General features: G+C 41.8%; 1 protein-coding gene and 1 long non-coding RNA gene across 2 annotated transcripts in view; one reads left to right on the top strand and one right to left on the bottom strand.

Moving 5' to 3' along the window:
* LOC137342546 (zinc finger and BTB domain-containing protein 8B-like) overlaps nucleotides 1-19,431 on the top strand; it is a 32,657-nt gene extending 13,226 nt beyond the window's left edge. Inside the window, exon 4 of the mRNA XM_068006490.1 lies at nucleotides 14,381-19,431. Coding sequence (XP_067862591.1) covers nucleotides 14,381-14,689 — 309 coding nt within the window. The 3' untranslated portion in view covers nucleotides 14,690-19,431. The remainder of the gene's footprint in view (nucleotides 1-14,380) is intronic.
* The window catches only part of LOC137342813 (uncharacterized), a 192,544-nt gene that overhangs the window by 71,518 nt on the left and 97,053 nt on the right, over nucleotides 1-23,973 (bottom strand). The window lies entirely within an intron of this gene.

Below are 23,973 nucleotides of genomic sequence, written 5' to 3'. Positions count from 1 at the left end.
ACACCTGGAGTACTGTGTGCAGTTTTGGTCTCCTTACCTAAAGAAGGATATATTTGCCTTAGAGGCGATACAACGAAGGTTCACTAGATTGATTCCTGCAATGAGAGGGTTGACCTAAGAGGAGAGATTGAATAGAATGGACCTATACTTGCTGGAGTTTAGAAGAATAAGAGGTGATCTCATTGAAACATATAAGATTCTAAGAGGGCTTGACAGGGTAGATGCTAAGAGGATGTTTCCCCTGGCTGGAGAGTCTAGAACCAGGGGACATAGTTTAAGGATAAGGGGTCGGACATTTAGGATTGAGATGAGGAGGAATTTCTTCACTCAGAGTTGTGAATATTTGGAATTCTGTACCCCAGAGGGCTGTGGATGCTCAGTCATTGAATATATTCAAGGTTGAGATCGATAGATTTTTGGACTCTAAGGGAATCAAGGGATATGGGGATCGGGTGGGAAAGTGGAGCTGAGGGTGAAGATTAGCCATGATCTTCTATGGCGGAGCAGTCATAGAGTCATAGAGTTATACAGCACGGATAGAGGCCCTTCGGCCCATCGTGTCCGCGCCGGCCATCAGCCCTGTCTACTCTAATCCCATATTCCAGCATTTGGTCTGTAGCCTTGTATGCTATGGCATTTCAAGTGCTCATCCAAATGCTTCTTGAATGTTGTGAGGGTTCCTGCCTCCACAACCCTTTCAGACAGTGAGTTCCAGACTCCAACCACCCTCTGGGTGAAAAAGTTCTTTCTCAAATCCCCTCTAAACCTCCCGCCTTTTACCTTGAATCTATGTCCCCTTGTTATAGAACCCTCAACGAAGGGAAAAAGCTCCTTCGTATCCATCCTATCTGTGCCCCTCATAATTTTGTACACCTCAATCATGTCCCCCCTCAGCCTCCTCTGCTCCAAGGAAAACAAACCCAATCTTCCCAGTCTCTCTTCATAGCTGAAGCGCTCCAGCCCTGGTAACATCCTGGTGAATCTCCTCTGCACCCTCTCCAAAGCGATCACATCCTTCCTGTAGTGTGGCGACCAGAACTGCACACAGTACTCCAGCTGTGGCCTAACCAGTGTTTTATACAGCTCCATCATAACCTCCTTGCTCTTATATTCTATGCCTCGGCTAATAAAGGCAAGTATCCCATATGCCTTCTTTACCACCTTATCTACCTGTTCCGCTGCCTTCAGGGATCTGTGAACTTGCACACCAAGATCCCTCTGACCCTCTGTCTTGCCTAGGGTCCTCCCATTCATTGTGTATTCCCTTGCCTTGTTAGTCCCTCCAAAGTGCATCACCTCACTTTTCCGGGTTAAATTCCATTTGCCACTGTTCCGCCCATCTGACCAACCCATCTATATCGTCCTGCAGACTGAGGCTATCCTCCTCGCTATTTACCACCCTACCAATCTTTGTATCATCAGCGAACTTACTGATCATACCTTTTACATTCATATCCAAGTCATTAATGTAGACCACAAACAGCAAGGGACCCAGCACCGATCCTTGTGGTACCCCACTGGCCACAGGCTTCCAGTCACAAAAACAACCTTCGACCATCACCCTCTGCCTTCTGCCACTAAGCCAGTTTTGTATCCAAAGTGCCAAGGCACCCTGGATTCCATGGGCTCGTACCTTCTTGACCAGTCTCCTGTGGGGGACTTTATCGAAGGCCTTACTGAAATCCATGTATACCACATCCACTGCGTTACCCTCATCCACACGCCTAGTCACCCCCTCAAAAAATTCAATCAAATTAGTCAGACATGATCTTCCCTTGACAAAGCCATGTTGACTATCCCTGATTAATCCTTGCTTCTCCAAGTGGAGACTAATTTTGTCCTTCAGAATTTTTTCCAATAATTTTCCTACCACTGATGTTAGGCTCACTGGCCTGTAGTTCCCCGGTTTTTCCCTACTCCCCTTCTTGAATAATGGTACTACATTAGCGGTTCTCCAGTCCTCTGGCACATCCCCTGTGGCCAGAGAGGTTCTGAATATATGTGTCAGAGCCCCCGCAATCTCCTCCTTTGCCTCACACAGTAGCCTGGGATACATTTCGTCCGGGCCTGGGGATTTATCCATTTTTAGGCCTGCTAAAACCGCCAATACCTCCTCCCGCTCGATGTTAATATGTTCGAGTATATCACAGTCCCCCTGCCGTATTTCTATGTCTACATCGTCCTTCTCCATAGTGAAAGCAGATGCAAAAAATTCATTTAGAACCCCTCCTACATCTGCCGGCTCCACACACAGATTGCCATTTTTGTCCCTAATGGGCCCTATTTTTTCCCTAGTCATCCTCTTACCCTTAATATACTTATAAAACATCTTAGGATTTTCCTTTATTTTGCTCGCCAGTGTTATTTCATGGCCCCTCCTTGATCTCCTAATTTCTTTTTTAAGTATCCCCCTGCACTTTTTGTACTCCTCTAGGGCTTCCTCCGTCTTTAGCCTTTTGTATCTGCCAAAAGCCCTCCTTTTCTTCCTAATCCATTCTCGTATATCCCCTGACATCCAAGGTTCCCTGGAGTTCTTGGAACCACCCTTGACCTTTACGGGAACATGTTGCCATTGTTTGGTCTCAATCTCCCTTCTGAAAGACTCCCATTGCTCCGATGCGGATTTTCCTACAAGCAGCTGATCCCAGTCCATTTTGGCCAGATCCTGCCTTATCCTATTAAAATCGGCCTTCCCCCAATTTAGAACCTTTATTTCCGGCCCCTCCCTGTCCTTTTCCATGACCACCTTAAATCTCACCGAATTATGGTCACTGTCACCAAAGTGCTCACCTACTAGCACTTCTTCCACTTGGCCGGCCACATTCCCTAGAATTAGGTCCAGTACCGCCCCCTCTCTTGTAGGACTTTCTACATGCTGGCTCAAAAAGCTCTCCTGGATGCACGTTAAGAATTTTGTACCCTCTAAGCCTTTTACACTCTGAGTATCCCAGTTAATATTGGGGAAGTTGAAATCCCCCACTATTATTACCCTATTATGGCTACTTCTGCTCCTATTTATGTACTTATTTTAAATTTGTAATATCTTGATAGGTTTTTTTTTACTGATTGGAAAAATCCTATTACTCTTTATCCTATTGTAACCCTTTATAAACATGAATACCTCTAGCCGATCACATTTTAACCTTAACTCCACTGAAGGAAGCCTTTCAGTTCTCAACTCTCTGTTCATAATTATAATCACTCATCCCTAATAACTTCCTAGTGTATAATTGCTGCACCTTTTTCAATGCTTTTATCTACTTTTATATAACTAGATGCCCAAAACTGAACACAATACTCTCACTATGACCTAAGGTCTAGTACAAGTTCAACATTGATTCCTTACTTTTGTATTCTGTGCCCCTAGATACAAAATCAAGGGGGTAAATTTTAACCCCCAAGAACGGGTGGGCAGTGAAAATGCTAAGTTTTCGGAGCAGGAGTGGGACCGCATCGCGGCTCCAATGTGCTCACTTCTGGATTTAACCCAGGCAGATTTGTATGTCTGTGGAGAGCAGACACCAGGAAGTCCCACCCCCACTTAAAGCCTGTGGGCCAATACTTAAAAGGGCAATGTATCTCATTGAGAAGCATAGAAAAAAGGAGCAAGAGTAGGCCATTTGGCCCTTCGGGCCTGCTCCGCCATTCAAAATGATCATGGCTGATCGTCTAACTCAGTACCCTGTTCCTGCTTTGTCCCCATATCCCTTGATCCCTTTAGCATTAAGAAATATATCTATCTCCTTCTTGTATACATCTAATGACTTGGCCTCCACTGCTTTCTGTGGTAGAGAATTCCACCGGTTCACCACCCTCTGCGTGAAGAAATTTCTCCTCATCTCGGTTCTAAATGCCATACCCCGTATCCTGAGACTGACCCCTGGTTCTGGACTCCCCAGTCATTGGGAACATCCTCCCTGCATCTAGTCTGTCTAGTCCTGTTAGAATTTTATAGTTTCGATGAGATCACCTCTCGTTCTTCTAAACTCTAGTGAATATAGGCCTAGTCGACCCAATCTCTCCTCATACGTCAGTCCTGCCATCCCAGGAATCAGTCTGGTAAACCTTTGTTGCACTCCCTCCATGGCAAGGACATCCTTCCTCAGATAAAGAGACCAAAACTGCACACAATACTCCAGATGTGGTCTCACCAAGGCCCTGTATAACTGCAGTAAGACATCGCTGCTCCTGTGCTCAAATCCTCTTGCAATGAAGGCCAACATACCATTCGCCTTCCTAACTGCTTGCTGCACCTGAATGCTCGCTTTCAGCGACTGGTGTACAAGGACACCCAGGTCTCGTTGCACCTCCCCTTTTCCCAATCTACCACCATTCAGATAATAATCTGCCTTTCTGTTTTTACAACCAAAGTGGATAACCTCATATTTATCCACGTTATACTGCATCTGCCATGTCCTTGCCCACTCACCCAACTTGTCTAAATCACATTGGAGCCTCTTTACATCCTCCTCACAACTCACATTCTACCCCAGTTTTGTGTCATGTGCAAACTTGGAAATGTTATATTTAGTTCCCTCATCCAAATCATTGATATATATTGTGAATAGCTGGGGCCCAAGCACTGATCCTTGCGGTACCCCACTAGTCACTGCCTGCCACCCGGAAAAAGACCTGTTTATTCCTACTCTCTGTTTCCTGTCTGTCAACCAATTCTCAATCCATGCCAGTATATTCCCCCCAATCCCATGTGCTTTAATTTTGCACACTAACCTCTTGTGTGGGATATTATCAAAAGCCTTCTGAAAATCCAAGTACACCACATCCACTGGTTCTCCCCTATCTATTCTACCAGTTACATCCTCAAAAAACTCCAGTAGATTTGTTAAGCATGATTTCCCTTTCATAAACCCATGCTGACTTTGTCCAATCCCATTAATGCCCCCCAAGTGTTCTGTTATCACATCTTTTATAATAGACTCTAGCATTTTCCCCACTACTGATGTTAGGCGAACTGGTCTGTAATTCCCTGTTTTTTTTTCTCTCCTTTTTTAAATAGTGGGGTTACATTTTCCACCCTCCAATCTGTAGGAACTGTTCCAGAGTCTATAGAATTTTGGAAGATGATCACCAATGCATCCACTATTTCCAGGGCCATTTCCTTTAGTATTCTGGGATGTAGATTATCAGGCCCTGGGGATTTGTCAGCCTTTAGCCTAATTTCCCTAGCACTTTTTTTTACCAATACTGGTTTCCTTCAGTTCCTCCCACTCACTAGACCCTTGGTTCCCTAACATTTCTGGGAGATTATTTGTGTCCTCCTTTGTGAAGACAGAACCAAAGTATGTGTTTAATTGTTCTGCCATTTCTTTGTTCCCCATTATAATTTCCCCCATTTCTGACTGTAAGGGACCTACATTTGCCTTCGCTAATCTTTCCCTCTTGACATATTTATAGAAGCTTTTACAGTCAGTTTTTATGTTCCCTGCTAGTTTACTCTCCTACTCTATTTTCCCCCTCTTAATCTACCTCTTTGTCCTCCGTTGCTGAATTCTGAACTGCTCCCAATCCTCAGGCTTGCTGCTTTTTCTGGCAATTTTATGTCTCCCCTTTGGATCTAATACTATCCCTAATTTCTTTTGTAAGCCATGGTTGAGCCACCTGTCCTGTTTTATTTTTGCGCCAGACAGGAATGAATAATTGTTGTAATTCCTGCACACGTTCTTTAAATATTAGCCATTGCCTATCCACCATCATCCCTTTTAGTAAAGTTCCCCAATCTATCATAGCCAACTCGCACCTCATACTTTCGTAATTGCCTTTATTTAGATTCAGGACCCTAGTTTCGGATTCAACTACTTCACTCTCCATCTTAATGAGGAATTCTATCATGTTATGGTCGCTCTTCCCTAAGAGACCCCGCACAACAAGATTGTTCATTAATCCTTTCTCATTGCTCAATACCCAGTCTAGACTCGCCTGTTCTCCAGTTGGTTCCTCAACATATTGGTCTAGAAAACCATCACGTACACACTCCAGGAATTCCTCCCCCACAGTATTATTGCTAATTTGGTTTGACCAATCTATATGTAGATTAAAGTCACCCATGATTATAGTTGTACCCTTCTTGCATGTGTCTCTCATTTCCTGTTTATTGCCCTCCCCTACATCTCCACTACTATTTGGGGGCCTATAGACAACCCCCACCAACGTTTTCTGCCCCTTGGTGTTTCTTAGCTCCACCCATACAGATTCCACATCGTGATTTTCCGAGCCAATATCCTTCCTCACTATTGCATTGATTTCCTCCTTTACCAACAACGCTACCCCACCTCCTTTCCCTTTTTGCCTGTCCTTCCTAAATATTGAATACCCCTGGATGTTCAGTTCCCATCCTTGGTCACCCTGCAGACATGTCTCCGTAATCGCAACTATATCATAACCGTTAATATCTATCTGCACTGTTAGTTCATCTAGCTTATTGCAAATGCTCCGCGCATTAAGACACAATGCTTTTAGACTTGTCTTTTTAAGATTTCTTGAGGTACTTAATATTTTGTGTATTGTAATATTGAAACAAATTTAACCGTACCTGTTCAGGTTTCCCATCGCCTCCGAATCACGTCAGGCGAAAGCAGGCGGGAAGGGCCCCTTCCATGAGGTGAGTGCCTTTATTGCACTGCTTGTGGGCCTGGAGGAACAGGAGTGCTTCATCCAGGCCCAACAAGCAACAAGCTCACCTGGCCTACAGGACCCCCGCGATCGGCAGGACCCCTTTCCGATGCTGGATCTGATCCCCAATGTTGGCTGACCCTCCCCCGGGTTGTCTATCAATCAGGTTGGCTGCCGGGTGTGAAACCTGGAAGTGCCGTGGATGGGCCTCATTTGTGACCCGCCCACTTACCTTCTGGGTTTTGCGCCCTGAAATCTTTCCCACTCTCTTCCTGGCTGGAAGTTAAAATTTACTCCAAGGATTCTGTTTGCCTTCTTATGACTATATCTATTTGAACTGCCTCCTTTATTGACCTGTGTATCTGCATACAAAGTTCCTCCATGCCATTTAAAATTTTACCATTTAAGTTGCACTTGCTTCCCCTATTCTTATTTCACATTTATCTACATTGAACTGCTGCTGACCATCAAGTAACCTATCTTTGTCCCTCTGGAGCCTTTCATAGTCCTTGTCACAATTTGCCAATATGGTCTTAATTCTTAAGTCTAGATCGTTTATATTTTTAGTTTAAAAAAACATAGTTCCTTAACACAGAAGTATTCAAAGGAGTATGATACAAAACCAGTACATACCCCTAAAAGGCAAAGGCTCCACTTCTGTAGTTAAGCAACCATGGTCAACCAATAACATAGGAACATAGGAAATAGGAGCAGGAGTAGGCCAATCGGCCCCTCGAGCCTGCTCCGCCATTCAATAAGATCATGGCTGATCTGATCCTAACCTCAAATTTAAATTAATGTCCAATTTCCTGCCCGCTCCCCGTAACCCCTAATTCCCTTTACTTCTAGGAAACTGTCTATTTTTGTTTTTAAATTTATTTAATGATGTAGCTTCCTGGGGCAGCAAATTCCACAGACCTACTACCCTCTGAGTGAAGAAGTTTCTCCTCATCTCAGTTTTGAAAGAGCAGCCCCTTATTCTAAGATTATGCCCCCTAGTTCTAGTTTCACCCATCCTTGGGAACATCCTTACCGCATCCACCCGATCAAGCCCCTTCACAATCTTATATGTTTCAATAAGATCGCCTCTCATTCTTCTGAACGCCAATGAGTAGAGTCCCAATCTACTCAACCTCTCCTCATATGTCCACCCCCTCATCCCCGGGATTAACCGAGTGAACCTTCTTTGTACTGCCTCGAGAGCAAGTATGCCTTTTCTTAAGTATGGACACCAAAACTGTATGCAGTATTCCAGGTGCGGTCTCACCAATACCTTATATAACTGCAGCAATACCTCCCTGTTTTTATATTCTATCCCCCTAACAATAAAAGCCAACATTCCGTTGGCCTTCTTGATCACCTGCTGCACTTGCATGCTAACTTTTTGATTTTCTTGTACCAGGACCCCCAGATCCCTTTGTACTGCAGTACTTTCCAGTTTCTCGCCATTAAGATAATAACTTGCTCTCTGATTTTTCCTGCCAAAGTGCATAACCTCACATTTTCCAATATTGTATTGTATTGCATCTGCCAAATCTCCGCCCACTCACCCAGCCTGTCTATATCCCCTTGTAGGTTTTTTATGTCCTCCTCACTCTCTACTTTCCCCTCCCATCTTTGTATCATCTGCAAACTTGGATATGTTACACTCGGTCCCCTCCTCCAAATCATTAATATAGATTGTAAAGAGTTGGGGACCCAGCACCGACCCCTGCGGAACGCCACTGGTTGCCAGTCCGAGAATGAACCATTTATCCCAACTCTCTGCTTCCTGTTAGATAACCAATCCTCCACCCATGCCAGAATATTACCCCCAATCCAGTGATTCTTTATCTTGAGCAATAATCTTTTATGTGGCACCTTGTCGAATGCCTTCTGGAAGTCTAAATACACTACGTCCACTGGTTCCCCTTTATCCACTCTGTACGTTATGTCCTCAAAGAACTCAAGCAAATTTGTCAGACATGACTTCCCCTTCATAAAGCCATGCTGACTTTGTCCTATTAAATTATGTTTATCCAAATGTTCCGCTCCTGTCTCCTTAATAATAGACTCCAAAATTTTACCCACCACAGATGTTAGGCTAACTGGTCTATAATTTCCAGCCTTCTGCCTACTACCCTTTTTAAATAAGGGTGTTACATTAGCAATAAGAGACAGGATCAAGCTAAATGAAAAGGATTACACAAATACAAGGAAAAGTGAAATTCCAAAGGACTTGGAGAGCTATAAAAATCAACAAGTTGATATCAAGAAGGTAATGAGGTGCAAAAAGGGAATGTGAAAAAAAAAATCACAGTTAACAGCAAATGTTTTTATGATATTAAGAGAAAGACAGTGGTAGAGGGGAATGTCGGCCCATTAAAAATGGATGCAGACGAGACTATAATGGATAATAAGAAAATGGCAGACTTGTTAAATGAGTACTTTGTATCCGTTTTCACAGTGGAGGAAGAGGACAAAATACCAGCGGTACAAGGGAATCTAAAAATAAGTCAAGGGAGAAAATAATGGAACTTAAGGTAGAAAAATCTCGGACTTGATGGTTACCATCCCAGGGTATTAAAAGAAATAGGTGAGGAAATTGCAGATGCATTAGTCATAATTTTCCAAAGCTCTCTAGATTCATGAATTGTGCCCTTAAATTTGAAAATTGCAAGTGTTACTCCATTATTTAAGAAGGGAGGGAGAAACCAGGTAACTGAAGACCTGTAAGTTTAACATGAATTGTGGGGAATCTACGATCAGAGATGTGACCCTTCGTTCTGTGTGCCATTATCTTTGCCATATATCTTGTGCGTTATTCTATTGACTGCTTTTTGAAAATCCATTTAAAATACATCCACTTAATTTCTTCTACCTATTAACTAATGACTTAAATGAAGGGACCGAGTGTTATGTATCCAAGTTTGCTGACGATACAAAGCTAGGCGGGAAAGTAACCTGTGAGGAGGACACAAAGAGTCTGCAAAGGGATATTGACAGATTGAGTGAGTGGGCAAGAAGGTGGCAGGTGGAGTATAATGTGGGGAAATGTGAGGTTATTCACTTTGGTAGGAAGAATAGAAAAACAGAATATTTTTTAAATGGTGAGAAACTATTAAATGTTGGTGTTCAGAGAGACTTGAGTGTCCTCGTACAAGAAACACAAAGTTAGTATGCAGGTACAGCAGGCAATTAGGAAAGTGAATGGCATGTTGGCCTTTATTGCAAGGGGGGTGGAGTACATGTGTAAGGAAGTCTTACTATAGTTGTACAAGGCTTTAATGAGACCTCACCTGGAGTACTACGTTCCTTATCTAAGGAAGGATATACTTGCCTTAGAGGCGGTAGAACGAAGGTTCACTAGAATAATTCCTGGGATGAGAGTGTTGTCCTGTGAGGTGAGTTTGAGTAGAATGGGCCTATTCTCTCAGGAGTTTAGAAGAATGAGAGGTGATCTCATTGAAACATATAAGATTATGAGGGGGCTTGACGGTGAAAGATTGTTTCCTCTTGCTAGAGTGTCTAGAACTAGGGGGCATAGTCGCAAGATAAGGGGTCAGCCATTCAAGACTGAGATGAGGAGGAATTTCTTCATAAAGAGGGTGAATCTTTGGAATTCTCTATCCCAGAGGGCTGTGGATGCTGAGTCATTGAATACAGTCAAGGCTGACATAGATAGATTTTTGGACTCGAGGGGAATCGAGGGATATGGGGATTGGGTGGGAAGGTGAAGTTGAGGTCGAAGATCAGCCATGATCTGATTGAATGGTGGAGCAGGCTCGAGGGGCCATATGGCCTACTCCTGCTCCTATTTCTTATGTTCTTATCCTCTGTTATTTATTCAAAGAATTCTATAAGGTTGGTCAAGCACAACCTGCCCTTTAGAAATCTGTGCTTTTTTTAGTTTCAAATTTGATCTCATCGCCTGATTCATCTTTGGATCCACAACCTTCAATACGCTTCCATTTTTCCTTGCTAGAATGTGCTTGATTTTCCATTTCCTGTTTAAATATTTCTCATTACTGCTCTACAATTCTGTTTACTAATTTTGCCTTCCATTTAATTTGGTGAAGTACCTTTTTATCTCACTATACTTTGCTTTTTTTCCCCCAATCAACACTGAACCTAGTTATGTTGTGGCCATAGTTTCCCAAATTCCTCTACTTTTATGTTGTTTCCATGTCAAGTAGTGCTTCCTTCCTTCCTTCCTTCCTTCCTTCCTTCCTTGGGGTAGCAATATATTGACTAAGGAAACTGTCCTAAATTCACTGGAAAAAAAATCCTCTTTTATCACTACAAATATTTTCCTTATCCCAGTCTATTTTTTGAGTAATTCAAAATCTACAGTGGTAACTCTGTTAATGCATGTCTCTCATTTGCCTACAGATGTCATCCTCAATTTCTTCTCCACTGTTTGACAGTATATTACAGACTGCCAGTAATGTGACTGATCTTGTTATTTCTCAGTTCAGTTCAAAGGGATTCTGCTGTTGGAATTACTTTATTTAAATCCTTATTGCTATGATATCGCTATTTAATCTCTAGTAGGAATATTCCAAGCCAAGTTTCAGTGACTGTTATTTAGTCATAATTTTCTATTTTCATCAATTTTACTCTTTTTTTCCTTTTTTATTCTTTCATGGGATGTGGGCGTCACTTGCAAGGCCAGCATTTATTGCCCATCCCTAACCGTCCTTGAGAAGGTGGTGGTGAGCCGCCTTCTTGAACCGCTGCAGTCCGTGTGGTGAAGGTTCTCCCACAGTGCTGTTAGGTAGGGAGTTCCAGGATTTTGACCCAGCGACAATGAAGGAATGGCGATATATTTCCAAGTCGGGATGGTATGTGACTTGGAGGGGAACGTGCAGGTGGTGGTGTTCCCACATACCTGCTGCCCTTGTCTTTCTAGATGGCAGAGGTTGCAGGTTTGGGAGGTGCTGTTGAAGAAGCCTTGGCGAGTTGCTGCAGTGCATCCTGTAGATGGTACACACTTCAGCCACGGTGTGCTGGTGGCAAAGGGAGTGAATGTTTAGGACGGTGGATGGGTTGCTAATCATACTTTGTGTTAATATACATACATTTTAGTTTGAATTCTTTGGTTTGGCAATTTCTCCAAAAGGTTGAAAGAGGTGAAGCAGGACAAAATAGTAAACAAATACCCATTCTTTATGTGTGACTTGGCACAATGAATGTCTGTAGGTTATTTGACCATGGGGACCATTACAGCCGATCATGATCTTGTTCTCACAGATGCCCACATGAACTTTCTAGCAAGAGTCACTGGATCATGACCAGGTGTAGGTACCTTGGCCATTTTTCATTTTCCACTTCATCTAGACGGGTGCTGAGGCCAGATGTGGTATAGGATTTTTAATCGGACTTTTCTTTGTGGAAACCGCTTGGGAATGAGTTATGCGTAAGTGTTATTTTTAAAACAGTGAATTCACACAGGTTTTTAAAAAAAAAAGTAGGAATTTGCTTTAGGGATTAAAGTTGTGTATTAAAGCGAGACAGTCCAGTTTGTGGAATGGCTATTCAAACTGAGACAATAAGGATCAATTGTCTTGCCTCATCCCAGATCTATTGAACCTGGGTAGCCCATATTAATTTTGAGAATAGACTCAGATGTTTTTCTTTGAACATGCAACTCAAGGGAGGAGGTGAGGTATCCAGTTTTATTGACCAATCTATTGCTGAGTCACCGAACAGGGAAGAAGTCAGAGGGACTGCCCTCTGGGAACAGAGAGAGGAAAGTACAAAGGGACAAATTGAGCAGTCACTCAGTCAGCCAGCTAGGTCTGGGGAGTCAGCCTGGCATCAGAAACCCAGAGCGGGTTGGGATCAGAAGGCTGACCAGTAAAAGGATGAGCAAGCCTGCTAATTAGTATTTTTTTATCCTTCTTCTTGAGGAGGGTTCTGTGATTAGTTGAATCAAGGTTAGATTTGATTACGTATGTTACTTTGTACATTCACTTGCTGTCTGTAAAATAAAGCAGCTTAACGATTAATATCTGGCTGAGCCTCACTTATGACTTTCAGTCTGCCTTCAGAAGATTAGAGAAGCACATATGAGGGTATGTGTGAAAGATATGCTATCAGATCACAAGGCGGTCCTATTGTTACACTTCCTCCCATGGGTTTATGCTATCGTATAATTAGATATTGGGCAGTATGGGCACACTGCTGAACGTAAGACACTTGGACCGTTATGGGAGTGACCAACGACACTGTACCCGAGAGAATATCTAAGACAGACCCGTAACCACATCCATTCTGTCATACCAACTGAGATCAATTAACTCAACATGGACCACCATCTGAGGCATTCTGACACCTTATAATTTTAAAACAAAGCTCAAATGCAAAATACAGCGGATGCTGGAAAACTGAAATAAAAGCAGAAAATGCTGGAAAAGCTCAGCAAGTGAGGCAGCTTCTGTGGAAAAATAAACAGAGTTAACATTTCAGGTTGAAGACCTTTCATCAAAACTGGAAGATGTTAGAGTTAGAGAACTCTGTTTATTTCTCCACAGATGCTGCCTCACTTGCTGAGCTTTTCCACCGTTTTCTGTTTTTATTTTAAAACAAAGCTGCAAGTTTAGTCAGTGAGTACCTGAGCAGACAGAACAGGGAGCAGTGTCCCTTTTATTTATGTGTGAGTCATTCTCTGACCCAGCTTGTAGCTAGATAGATGAGTCTAATGATATACAATATTCTTGTAAGTAATTTGAATTTTGTAGAACTATGGTAGAGTGTTCAGCACCTAAGAAGCTTGTACCGACAAACCAACATAGCACTGTTGCGTTCAGCTATTCTGCATTTGTTGGTTGGACCAGTTACCGAGAGTGATATTTCTGCTTCTAACACTGCACCTTTAGAATGCAGCAGGGCAGTGACTCAGGTGATGATATTAGTTTTGCAGTACTTTGATACTTGCCATAAAGGCTATTAAACAGCAAGACCAACAGAAGATTAAAGTGATTACCCTTCAGTTCAACACTGATTGTCAGCTTAACAGAAACTGAAAAGAAGCTTGCTGTGTCCTTTAGACACACGCAGGTGTCTGTTGGTGGCTGATTTATTTAAATCCTTATTGCTATGATATCGCTATTTAATCTCTAGTAGGAATATTCCATTCCAAGCCAAGTTTCAGTGACTGTTATTTAGTCATAATTTTCTATTTTCATCAATTTTACTCTTTTTTTTTTCCTTTTTTATTCTTTCATGGGATGTGGGCGTCACTTGCAAGGCCAGCATTTATTGCCCATCCCTAACCGTCCTTGAGAAGGTGGTGGTGAGCCGCCTTCTTGAACCGCTGCAGTCCGTGTGGTGAAGGTTCTCCCACAGTGCTGTTAGGTAGGGAGTTCCAGGATTTTGACCCAGCGACAATGAAGGAATGGCGATATATTTCCAAGTCGGGATGGTATGTGACCATGCCAAGTTGCCCATGTGTGGGGACACGCCGCACCTGGACCAATTATACTACCACTATCCCTGATTTACTGCTAAATGTACTGGTCGCTATCCTGTCCTCCATTTAAATTTGGTGTGATCCATGATTAATCGCTGACATAAATGTGACTTTTAGTCCATAAACATCAAGAAATATCTTTTAAAATACCTAACAATTTGTTAAAATAAATATTGTGGGCCATAGTAATGACTTTATTTAGTTCTAACTTTGAAGGCCTGTTGTGTTCCATTTGATGAAAACATCTGTGTGTTTGTTCATAATTGAACTAAACATGTTGAATTCCACCTCCCTCAGGTACATCGATCTAACAGACCAATTGTCTGCAAAGGATGCAGGAGAACGTTTACCAGCAACCTGCAGCATGGCGCAAGACGGTTTGGTTTGTGTGACAGCTGCACATGTGTGATGACCACCAACGAGGAGACATCACCAGTCAATCTGAGCCAGACTGAGCAGGTTTTGGAGAACCAGGAGAAGGAGGACAAAGATGCCAACTGGCCTGTGTACATAGAATCAAGTGAGGAGAATGAGTCTGCTGGAGACAATGTGGATGACAAGCAGCAGATTCAGAGAAGCTTGACAGATGGTGAAGGATTTATTTAGTGCCACCCTTAACCCTTTCCTCTCTAGGCAGGTTGCAAATACTCCTCCCTAAGCATCATGTTGAACAGGTGCAGTTGTGTACCATTGTATATAGTTGGAAACTTCAAGGCCAAAGAAACTCCAGCCACTACAGATCCCTCATTGATTTCTGAATGGGACATGAGCAGTTTGACAGAACCCCTACCCTAGGAGTCCATTGAGGTCAGTAAACTGGAGAGAAGAATGCTACAGAATAGCTGCCAGTCTAGATGGAGGAAGTTGGGAAGCCTCTTTCTGTGACATTTTCTCAAATGGAAAGAGCCAAATATCTGCTGGTAAAACCAAAGTGAAATCTTCTGCATTAGCAGAAAATCCAGAGCCAATCCCTTTTCAGCCTTTGCTGACTATTTCTGTTTGTGAGAAATACTTTATATTCTACCCAAGCGATATTCTACACAAATACAACAGGGCTGGAACAATTTTACTGTAGGTGACTTGTTCTGGGTAAGCAAACATTAGTGGTTGACTGGGCTGTGCCACTGGCAAATCACTTACGAATTTCAAGATCTAACAGCTTAAAATGCTGTGCATTGAATAAATATGTACATAATGTTTTTTAAAATAGCACTAAAATATGATGGTCTTGGTGTATTGAAGTATTCACTGTTGGTTAATATGTGGATGTTTTATAACTTGTACATCGTGGATATTGTTGTGTTGGTGCTCCTTGGGTTGAGTAAAATCTGTGCTGCAATGGTTCTCATAGACTTATTTTTAGGGACCGAAAGCCAGAACCACTGGATTTGCCCAGCTGTGTGTGTGAGACACTGAACATTAACCAGGATATGACACAGGTGGAAGGAGGCAGGGTGGACTCCAAACAACTGAGGAAGGTTCTCCAGCACTTAACTATATATTTATGATAATTATAACCATTCTCATTATTGTCTCTTCTGTTCGTCTTGTCATTTTTTTAATTGTATGTGATTTAAATTTGTTCCCATTCCTGGCAGCCTGCAGGTTTGGCTAAACAGAGGTGGAAAATGAACTGCTTGAATGATGATAAATATTGATGAACCCTATTCACTTTTGGAAGGTGAACTTCAAGGGCTAGAAAATAGTATTTAAAAAGAACTTGTCCTCCAGGAAAAGAAGCCGAAACGTGTCCGTTATAAAATTGTACCTGTTCTGATGGATGTATCAGAGCTGCTTTAAACTGCAATAATTTTTTTAAATTCACATTTGACCTGTCTAAGGGGACAAGTAGCAGACAAGATAGCTCATCTGTAAAGGAATCCTCATCCTTGTCTAATAGGTTATATTGCTATTTGCTAGCCCTGACTCAATAAGCTGTCATTGTTTTGTGTCGTCCGCATAATGGGGTGGAAACAGTGACCCTGTGTCTCTTTAATGCATTGTTCCCTTGGTGTCTGATCTTTTCTGTTGGTTCTGGCACTGTATTTTAAAGCTTACCTTTTTTTAATAATTACTGAGTGGATGTGATTTTTAATGTACATGTGCATGTTGTAAAGTTTCTCAATTGTACTGAGACTAACATTGTCCTCTTTGACTGGGAAGAGAGAATCCTTTTAAAGCTTAAAACAAAAGACCAGAAATCTTCAGCCATGGGCAGGAATCTCAAAATATGAAAGCTAGTGATTAATAACCAACATTGATTCATCTTTCTCTCCCCCACCCCATTCATATTGGTTTCAAGTATATTCTTCCCCGTGCAAGTTCCCTGCGTCATTGCTCTGTGACAGACCGAACTAGCTTCCAAATCTCACCAATGGCACTCTGAGTGATTAAAAAGGTAGTGCACAGGAGCAAACTCTCCTGGTGGATTTTCTTTTTTACTTGCCAGCTAGCCAAATGATGCAGGCAAACTGTTAGACTAATCTGCAGTGCCACTGGCCCCTTTCTCATCCCCTTACAGGAGTTGAGTTATAAAGATCAGGTGGTGAAGTTAATTAGCACTCTTCTTTTAATTCGGGGACCTGGAAATTAAATCCAGCCCAGTGTAATGAGATAAAAGTCTCCTCTATCTGCTAACTGTAAGTGCTCCAGTTACTAATAAGTGTGAGTATGTTGCATAAATGCTTCATAATTTATTGGCAGTCTTATTTAGGCCACAGAGGTAGGTGGTGTGGGAGACTATTGCATTGGGTACCTGGCTAAGGCCGGGATTAAAAGTAGCCTGTTGCAGCTCCAACACCTGGTGGTACAACACAAATTAAATTGCCTATGCAGCTGTTGGGTGGAGCCAAGTTGAAACTAAAATATGGGGAGTGAAGAGTCTGCGTCTAGCAATGTTGCCAATATTGGAAGCAGATTAGCAACAGTTGGTTCATGGCCACGAGAGACTTAAGTGGAGAGACATTAGATCCCACGTTGTTGATGCAAAATAACGGAAGATTTACAGATAACTAGCCCATATCTAACCTGGAGCGTTTGATGCTAAGGCCGAGTGCCCAAAAAAGAAAAGTGTTCAGCATCAAGATCCCTTACAGCTTTAAACTTGATGAACAAAAAAAAGCTTTAAAGTTTCTAATCTAAAATGGTGGCTGTGCAAAATAAGACTGCCAATATATTAGAAATTTTAATTCCCCTTGCAAATTGACTAGAAAGTCTTTGTTTTCAGGAACAGACTAATGCACCATACTCTGCATCAAGGAGCTATTAACAGTAGTGCAGCAATTGGATTGTTTGCCAGTCAGCTGGGGAAGGGGGAAGAAAGGGTGGGGGGACATGGCACAGCTGAAGAACACTTCGTTCTCCGTAAATTCCCAACAGTTGAAATCCATTAAAACTCTGAAAGTAGGTAATGTTTTTGATTCAAGAACACCATAACATCCATCCTAAGATGTGGGAGGTAGTGTAATGCAAATAAATAACCCCCTAATCCTCACGGTATCCACACAGGGTGCTGAGAATAAGGCAGAATTGAACTATGCTCTCAACCTAATGTAACATTTCAATTGTTGTGACAGTACTGTGTGAGAACACAGCCCTTTGCCCCCAATTTGAGCACTTTCCACCCCATTGGATGACACCATAACCTTCAGAGATGTAAAATAGCTAATGTACTGTTTGATGAATGTTTGTTATTTAATTTTTAAGATGTAGCTTAAAAATCTCTCTGAAAAGCAGGTTGTCTCAAAAATAATGTAATCACAAAAATGCATGAATTAGAATCTTGTACAATTTTTTAAAATTTCTAAATGCTGAATTAGTGTTAAAAGGAGTGTTCCTTTATAGTGGAATTGTTAGTGGTATTGAGTGTTACTGTAGCAATATCACTGCTGACAACAAGTTTAATTGGATAGCTCTTTTGAAGAGCTGGCACAGGCACAGTGGGCCGAATGGCCTCCTCCTGTGCTGTACCTACTATGATATACTATGAAGTAGAAATATGATCTTGAAAAAATTCATAGAAAGGGATTTTTTTTTTGTCTTCCTAAACCCTCCCAATTTGCAATCTTTGTTCTGGAGAAGGAATGGAATTCGTGGCTGTCTGATTACAGGGTGTTCTGAAGCTTGACTGAAGAATTAATGAAGTGTCTGTTGCAGTAGGCTCCCTGTTGCTTTAGACTCTGTAACTGATGCTGGGTGACCTCTAATTGGCGAAGAACGGTGGGAATTAAGGGTGTACTTGCCTGTATAGGTTTTTCTAAAGTTCATTAAGATTGAACTTTTTTTTGGTTCAGTTTTAAAAATGTATTAGCCCTCTCTTGTAGGCCCTCATTTTCCACCTCTTGATCACATGCCACACTGCATCGTTTCCTGACCAAAAGGCTAAGCAGGCCCTTTCCATTGTAGTTGCTCCTGAGGTGGCTGCTGGGATGTCTGCATGTGTAGCTTGTGGTGTCCTGTCTTTTTTATTTTGCCTCTTTACCCCCAACAGATCAGAAAGTCCGAGTGGAGATTCACAGATTACAAGCCCACATCCCACCACTCTCTGTGGCAAAGTTGTTTGCAGCATCAATATGCTATGCCACTAAAATGCCTGTGGAAAAATTTTCAAAAGTAAAGATGTGTTTAAACAGGATTGCAGTGTGATTAGAAATTTTCTTTATGATCACTAGCAATCTTGCCTACAGTAAAAAAAAGATGCAGACCCCAGGTCTTTTTGTGTTTAGTGTTAATATGTGTTCTGAGCTGCAATAAGGTGTCATGATCACGATTATTAAAGTGCAGCATTGTCATAAATCAGTTCTTAGGTGGTGCAGAGCAAATTGACGACGACAGCAACTCTGCAATGTATAGGATCCTATGTGCTATTGTGATTTGGTTTTTGTGGACACTATTGATGTGAACTTATTGCTTCAGAGTATCTGTTTACTTCCTTTGAAGAACATTGCTTTTTTTCCCTCCACATTTCACTGAACCATCTCTGTTTTGGTGCTTCAGTGTTGAATTTCACAGATTGTGACACTGGACACTGTTAATGTGAACTTGCCAGTAGGTGCAACAAAATTATAAAATCAAGTATTTTATGACCAACCAACAAAATGGCAGTTTTTTGATTACACTTTTTTAAAAAAAAAATGTGATTATTTGTTAACTTAACTTGCAGATCCCAGACAAAAGTCAATTCTCTGGTATCTGCCCTGGACTGTGACATCTTTAACTGTTAGCCTGCTGAATAACTAGAATCTCCATAGTCCCATCAGCACAACAAATGTGATCTAGTGCTTAAAAGGTTAGCTACACTGTAGCCATGTATCTCTACAGTATTACTGTTATTAAAATGCATTTTCATATTGTATGTAGTTAAGATATTTTGTATTATTTAGATATGTGGTGCAGCCAATTCTGCAGAATGGGGAAATTGAGGTAGATAAAGTCAATGAAGGAGATAACTACTTTTCCTTAACGCTACTGTTACAAATTTTGGGTCCAACTTAGATATTCTTTTAGGTACAGTGATGCTGGCCACTCCCCTTAGTGGTCCGAGCACCTTGTGTTCAGAAATGTGCCCCTACTGCCCATTATCTAATTATATGATAACATAACTTGAAGGTGTAACAATAGAACCCCTTGTGATCCTCACTGGATATGGTGTCTTTTGCATGTGTCCTCATGTGAACCTCTCCAGTCTGTCCATTGGCAGACTGAAAAACACTATAGTGAGATGAGTCCCAATCTGAATTGTTAAGCTGCTTTATTTTACAGACAGCAAATGAACATAACAGTTGTAAACAAACCTCACTTTCTTCACTCAATTTTGCTTCTCTCCTTGAAAATGAGGGAAAAAAATAATAAACCACATGCTCTGTCCTTATTGTGGGCTGACTTACTTATTTTTGACATTATCTTTCTCTCTAAACAACTCACTAACTGCAAAAACTGACCTCCTGCATCTTAGCTTCCAGGCCTTCCACTTGTAATAGAGTTTAAAAATAAACTTGAATGACTGCCCCGTGTCTGTTTTCCCCCTCTCCTTTTCTCACCCTGCATTCATAGGAAGTGAAAGAGCAGTGTGACCGACTCATTCCCCATTCAGGGATTTTGTAGTGAGCCTGGCAGCCAAACTGACTGCCCCCTCGCCCAAGAGTATGTTCTCACCAGGCACCAAATGCTGGGCTCAAAATAATTAAATCATCCCCACCATAATAGGTGTGGATGTTCCGTTAGCTCACCTGATTGAAGAAAACTAAATGCTTAATATCCCCAGTTGTCGGGAACACTTCAAACCTCACCTCTGAGGCTGCAGCCTGCGGCTTTATAAACCTGTACAAATTCACTGCTTTAAAACATAACACGTAAACATAACTCATTCCCAAATCTTTTCTGTGAAAAAGATCAAAAATCCCAAAAGGTGGCAGTTATTATTTGCTGGGGACTAGTAGATCTGTCATAACATTGCTGATTGATAGTCTAGGATCAGTGGCATGATTCTGCTGTTTGGCCGCTAACCTGGCCTGTCCTTTTAAGAATACTGCTGTAGTATTCCCTGTGAGTAATCCAGGTAACTGTACTTGGCTGTAAACAGCTGAGGCCAATCAGTGGGCAATTATAATTGCTTATAAATTTCAAGCTCCAGACCAATGACTGGCTTTCTTTCTTGGTATTGCATCTGCAACAAAATATGACACTTTGGAGCGCAACAGATGCTCTCTAGATGCTGTATGTACAAGCTAATCTCCTGTAATACTGCTCATGGATAGACTGGGTTCTGGACCAGGTTTGTAGTGTTTGACTGCTAATCTGCCCATTCACTTTAATGCTACTGCTCAGGTATTCCCTGTGGGGAAGTAGTATAAGGAGTCCTGGACCTGATGGCTTACACCCTTGGGTCTTGAGGGAAGTGTCAGTAGGGATTGTGGATGCTTTGGTAATAATTTTCCAAAATTCTCTGGACTCGGCAAAGGTCCCGGCAGATTGGAAAACTGCTAATGTAACACCCTTATTTAAAAAGGGTAGTAGGCAGAAGGCTGGAAATTATAGACCAGTTAGCCTAACATCTGTGGTGGGTAAAATTTTGGAGGCTATTATTAAGGAGACAGGAGCGGAACATTTGGATAAACATAATTTAATAGGACAAAGTCAGCATGGCTTTATGAAGGGGAAGTCATGTCTGACAAATTTGCTTGAGTTCTTTGAGGACATAACGTACAGGGTGGATAAAGGGGAACCAGTGGACGTAGTGTATTTAGACTTCCAGAAGGCATTCGACAAAGTGCCACATAAAAGATTATTGCTCAAGATAAAGAATCACTGGATTGGGGGTAATATTCTGGCATGGGTGGAGGATTGGTTATCTAACAGGAAGCAGAGAGTTGGGATAAATGGTTCATTCTCGGACTGGCAACCAGTAGCCAGTGGTGTTCTGCAGGGGTCGGTGCTCGGTCCCCAACTCTTTACAATCTATATTAACGATTTGGAGGAGGGGACCGAGTGTAACATATCAAAGTTTGCAGATGATACAAAGGTGGGAGGGAAAGTAGAGAGTGAGGAGGACATAAAAAACCTACAGGGGGATATAGACAGGCTGGGTGAGTGGGCGGAGATTTGGCAGATGCAATACAATATTGGAAAATGTGAGGTTATGCACTTTGGCAGGAAAAATCAGAGAGCAAGTTATTATCTTAATGGTGAGAAACTGGAAAGTACTGCAGTACAAAGGGATCTGGGGGTCCTGGTGCAAGAAAATCAAAACGTTAGTATGCAGGTACAGCAGGTGATCAAGAAGGCCAACGGAATGTTGGCGTTTATTGCTAGGGGGATAGAATATAAAAACAGGGAGGTATTGCTGCAGTTATATAAGGTATTGGTGAGACCGCACCTGGAATACTGCATACAGTTTTGGTGTCCATACTTAAGAAAAGGCATACTTGCTCTCGAGGCAGTACAAAGAAGGTTCACTCGGTTAATCCTGGGGATGAGGGGGCGGACATATGAGGAGAGGTTGAGTAGATTGGGACTCTACTCATAGGAGTTCAGAAGAATGAGAGGCAATCTTATTGAAACATATAAGATTGTGAAGGGGTTTGATCGGGTGGATGCGGTAAGGATGTTCCCAAGGATGGGTGAAACTAGAACGAGGGGGCATAATCTTAGAATAAGGGGCTGCTCTTTCAAAACAGATGAGGAGAAACTTCTTCACTCAGAGGGTAGTAAGTCTGTGGAATTTGCTGCCCCAGGAAGCTGTGGAAGCTACATCATTAAATAAATTTAAAACAGAAATCGACAGTTTCCTAGAAGTGAAGGGAATTAGGGGTTACGGGGAGCGGGCAGGAAATTGGACATGAATTTAGATTTGAGGTTAGGATCAGATCAGCCATGATGTTATTGAATGGCGGAGCAGGCTCGAGGGGCCGATTGGCCGACTCCTGCTCCTATTTCTTATGTCCTGAGGTTTGTTAGAGGCTAGTTATGGTTGTTGAAAGTTTATCTAGATTGGTAGCTGCTTGGCTCCTCTCCTTGTTCCCTCAATCAGAAAAAAAATAATAACTAACTGGGTTTGTTTCTCTTTTTGTATATATTATATAAGATTGTTCAATTGTGATTTGTCATTTGTACAAAGTGTGGCATCAGAAGTTTGATGGATGCTCACAGCAACAACAATCTGCATTTATAGTTATCCAAGAGGAGAAAATAACAAACTTGTTATTTGATGGGTGTGTGAGAGACTGGCTAGAAAAGCTTCCCAAAATATGGTAGCAGTATGAACTCTTGGACAGACTTAGCCTTTGGACAAGGTTAAGAATTGTTGAAGAGAGAGGGATCAGTATTGTATGAAGGGGGAAACCAAGCTTCTTGAGACATGGAAGTTCCATTTGAGGTCAAAAGAGATGGTAAAACTAAAATGGTCCAAAGATGAAGATTGAAATTGAAGCCATCAAAGATACAATTGGCAGCTGCTGTTTAGACTTCTCAGACATGAAGAAAGTGTCTTTAAAGAATTAAAGTAAGATTTAAAGTACTGAATACTTTTCAGATCAAGATGTAAGGTTTCAGAAATTACACTGAGATGACCGGAGGCACTGTGAGATTTCAGGGAACTTGATAAATGTAAAGTAGAATCAACAGCAAAAATGGATGGACTTGGGTGATAAGTGGAGGAGGCCATTGATGTGAAGACAGGATGGGTGGGAGAGGACAGAACCCTGGGAAATCCGTGACAATGGAAAAACAGTAAGATGAGATCAATTGCAGCAGCAATAGAGTGGTTTGAATGGAACATGGATAGCCATGAACAAGTTGTGGTGTGAGGCCATATGATAGTAACTAAAATTGTATGGTGCAGACCCCGTCAAAGGCTTGAGAGATGTCCAAGATAATGAAGGATGATAGAGGAATTCCACAGTGTTGCTTTAACCATATTAGTGATTATAGATTAAGTTAAAACTTTCACGGTGATGGATAATTCTCAACTTCCAGAATTTTAGAAAGTACCGTTTTAGGAACGATAGATGGGAAATAGATTGCCTTCTTGGAGATAGGGTGAACATGAGCAAAATTCCAAGAAAGTGAGGTGGAATAGGAGTGAGAGAGAATCAAGAGATTGTATTGGATGTAAATTTGAAGGCTTACAATTTTTGGGGTGGGTCCAATAGGAGGATACCATCAGGACAAGACCACCAGACTGGAGAATCCATCAAACCTGGCAGAGCTAAAACTATCATAATAATCAAACAGAAAGGAGCAAAGAAATGAGATTGTTTTACTAAGGTTATCTTGGTGGGTTGATAAGGGACATTATTTCATATTTCTGGACAAACTGCCTTATCTTTCCAACATGGGGAAAAGAAATTGCCTTGGTGTTGGCTTGCAAACTAAGCCTTTTAATAAACTTATTT

The sequence above is a fragment of the Heptranchias perlo genome, chromosome 26 (assembly GCF_035084215.1).
Source record: "Heptranchias perlo isolate sHepPer1 chromosome 26, sHepPer1.hap1, whole genome shotgun sequence".
NCBI lineage: Eukaryota > Metazoa > Chordata > Chondrichthyes > Hexanchiformes > Hexanchidae > Heptranchias > Heptranchias perlo.
This window is presented reverse-complemented; position numbering and strand designations above follow the sequence as displayed.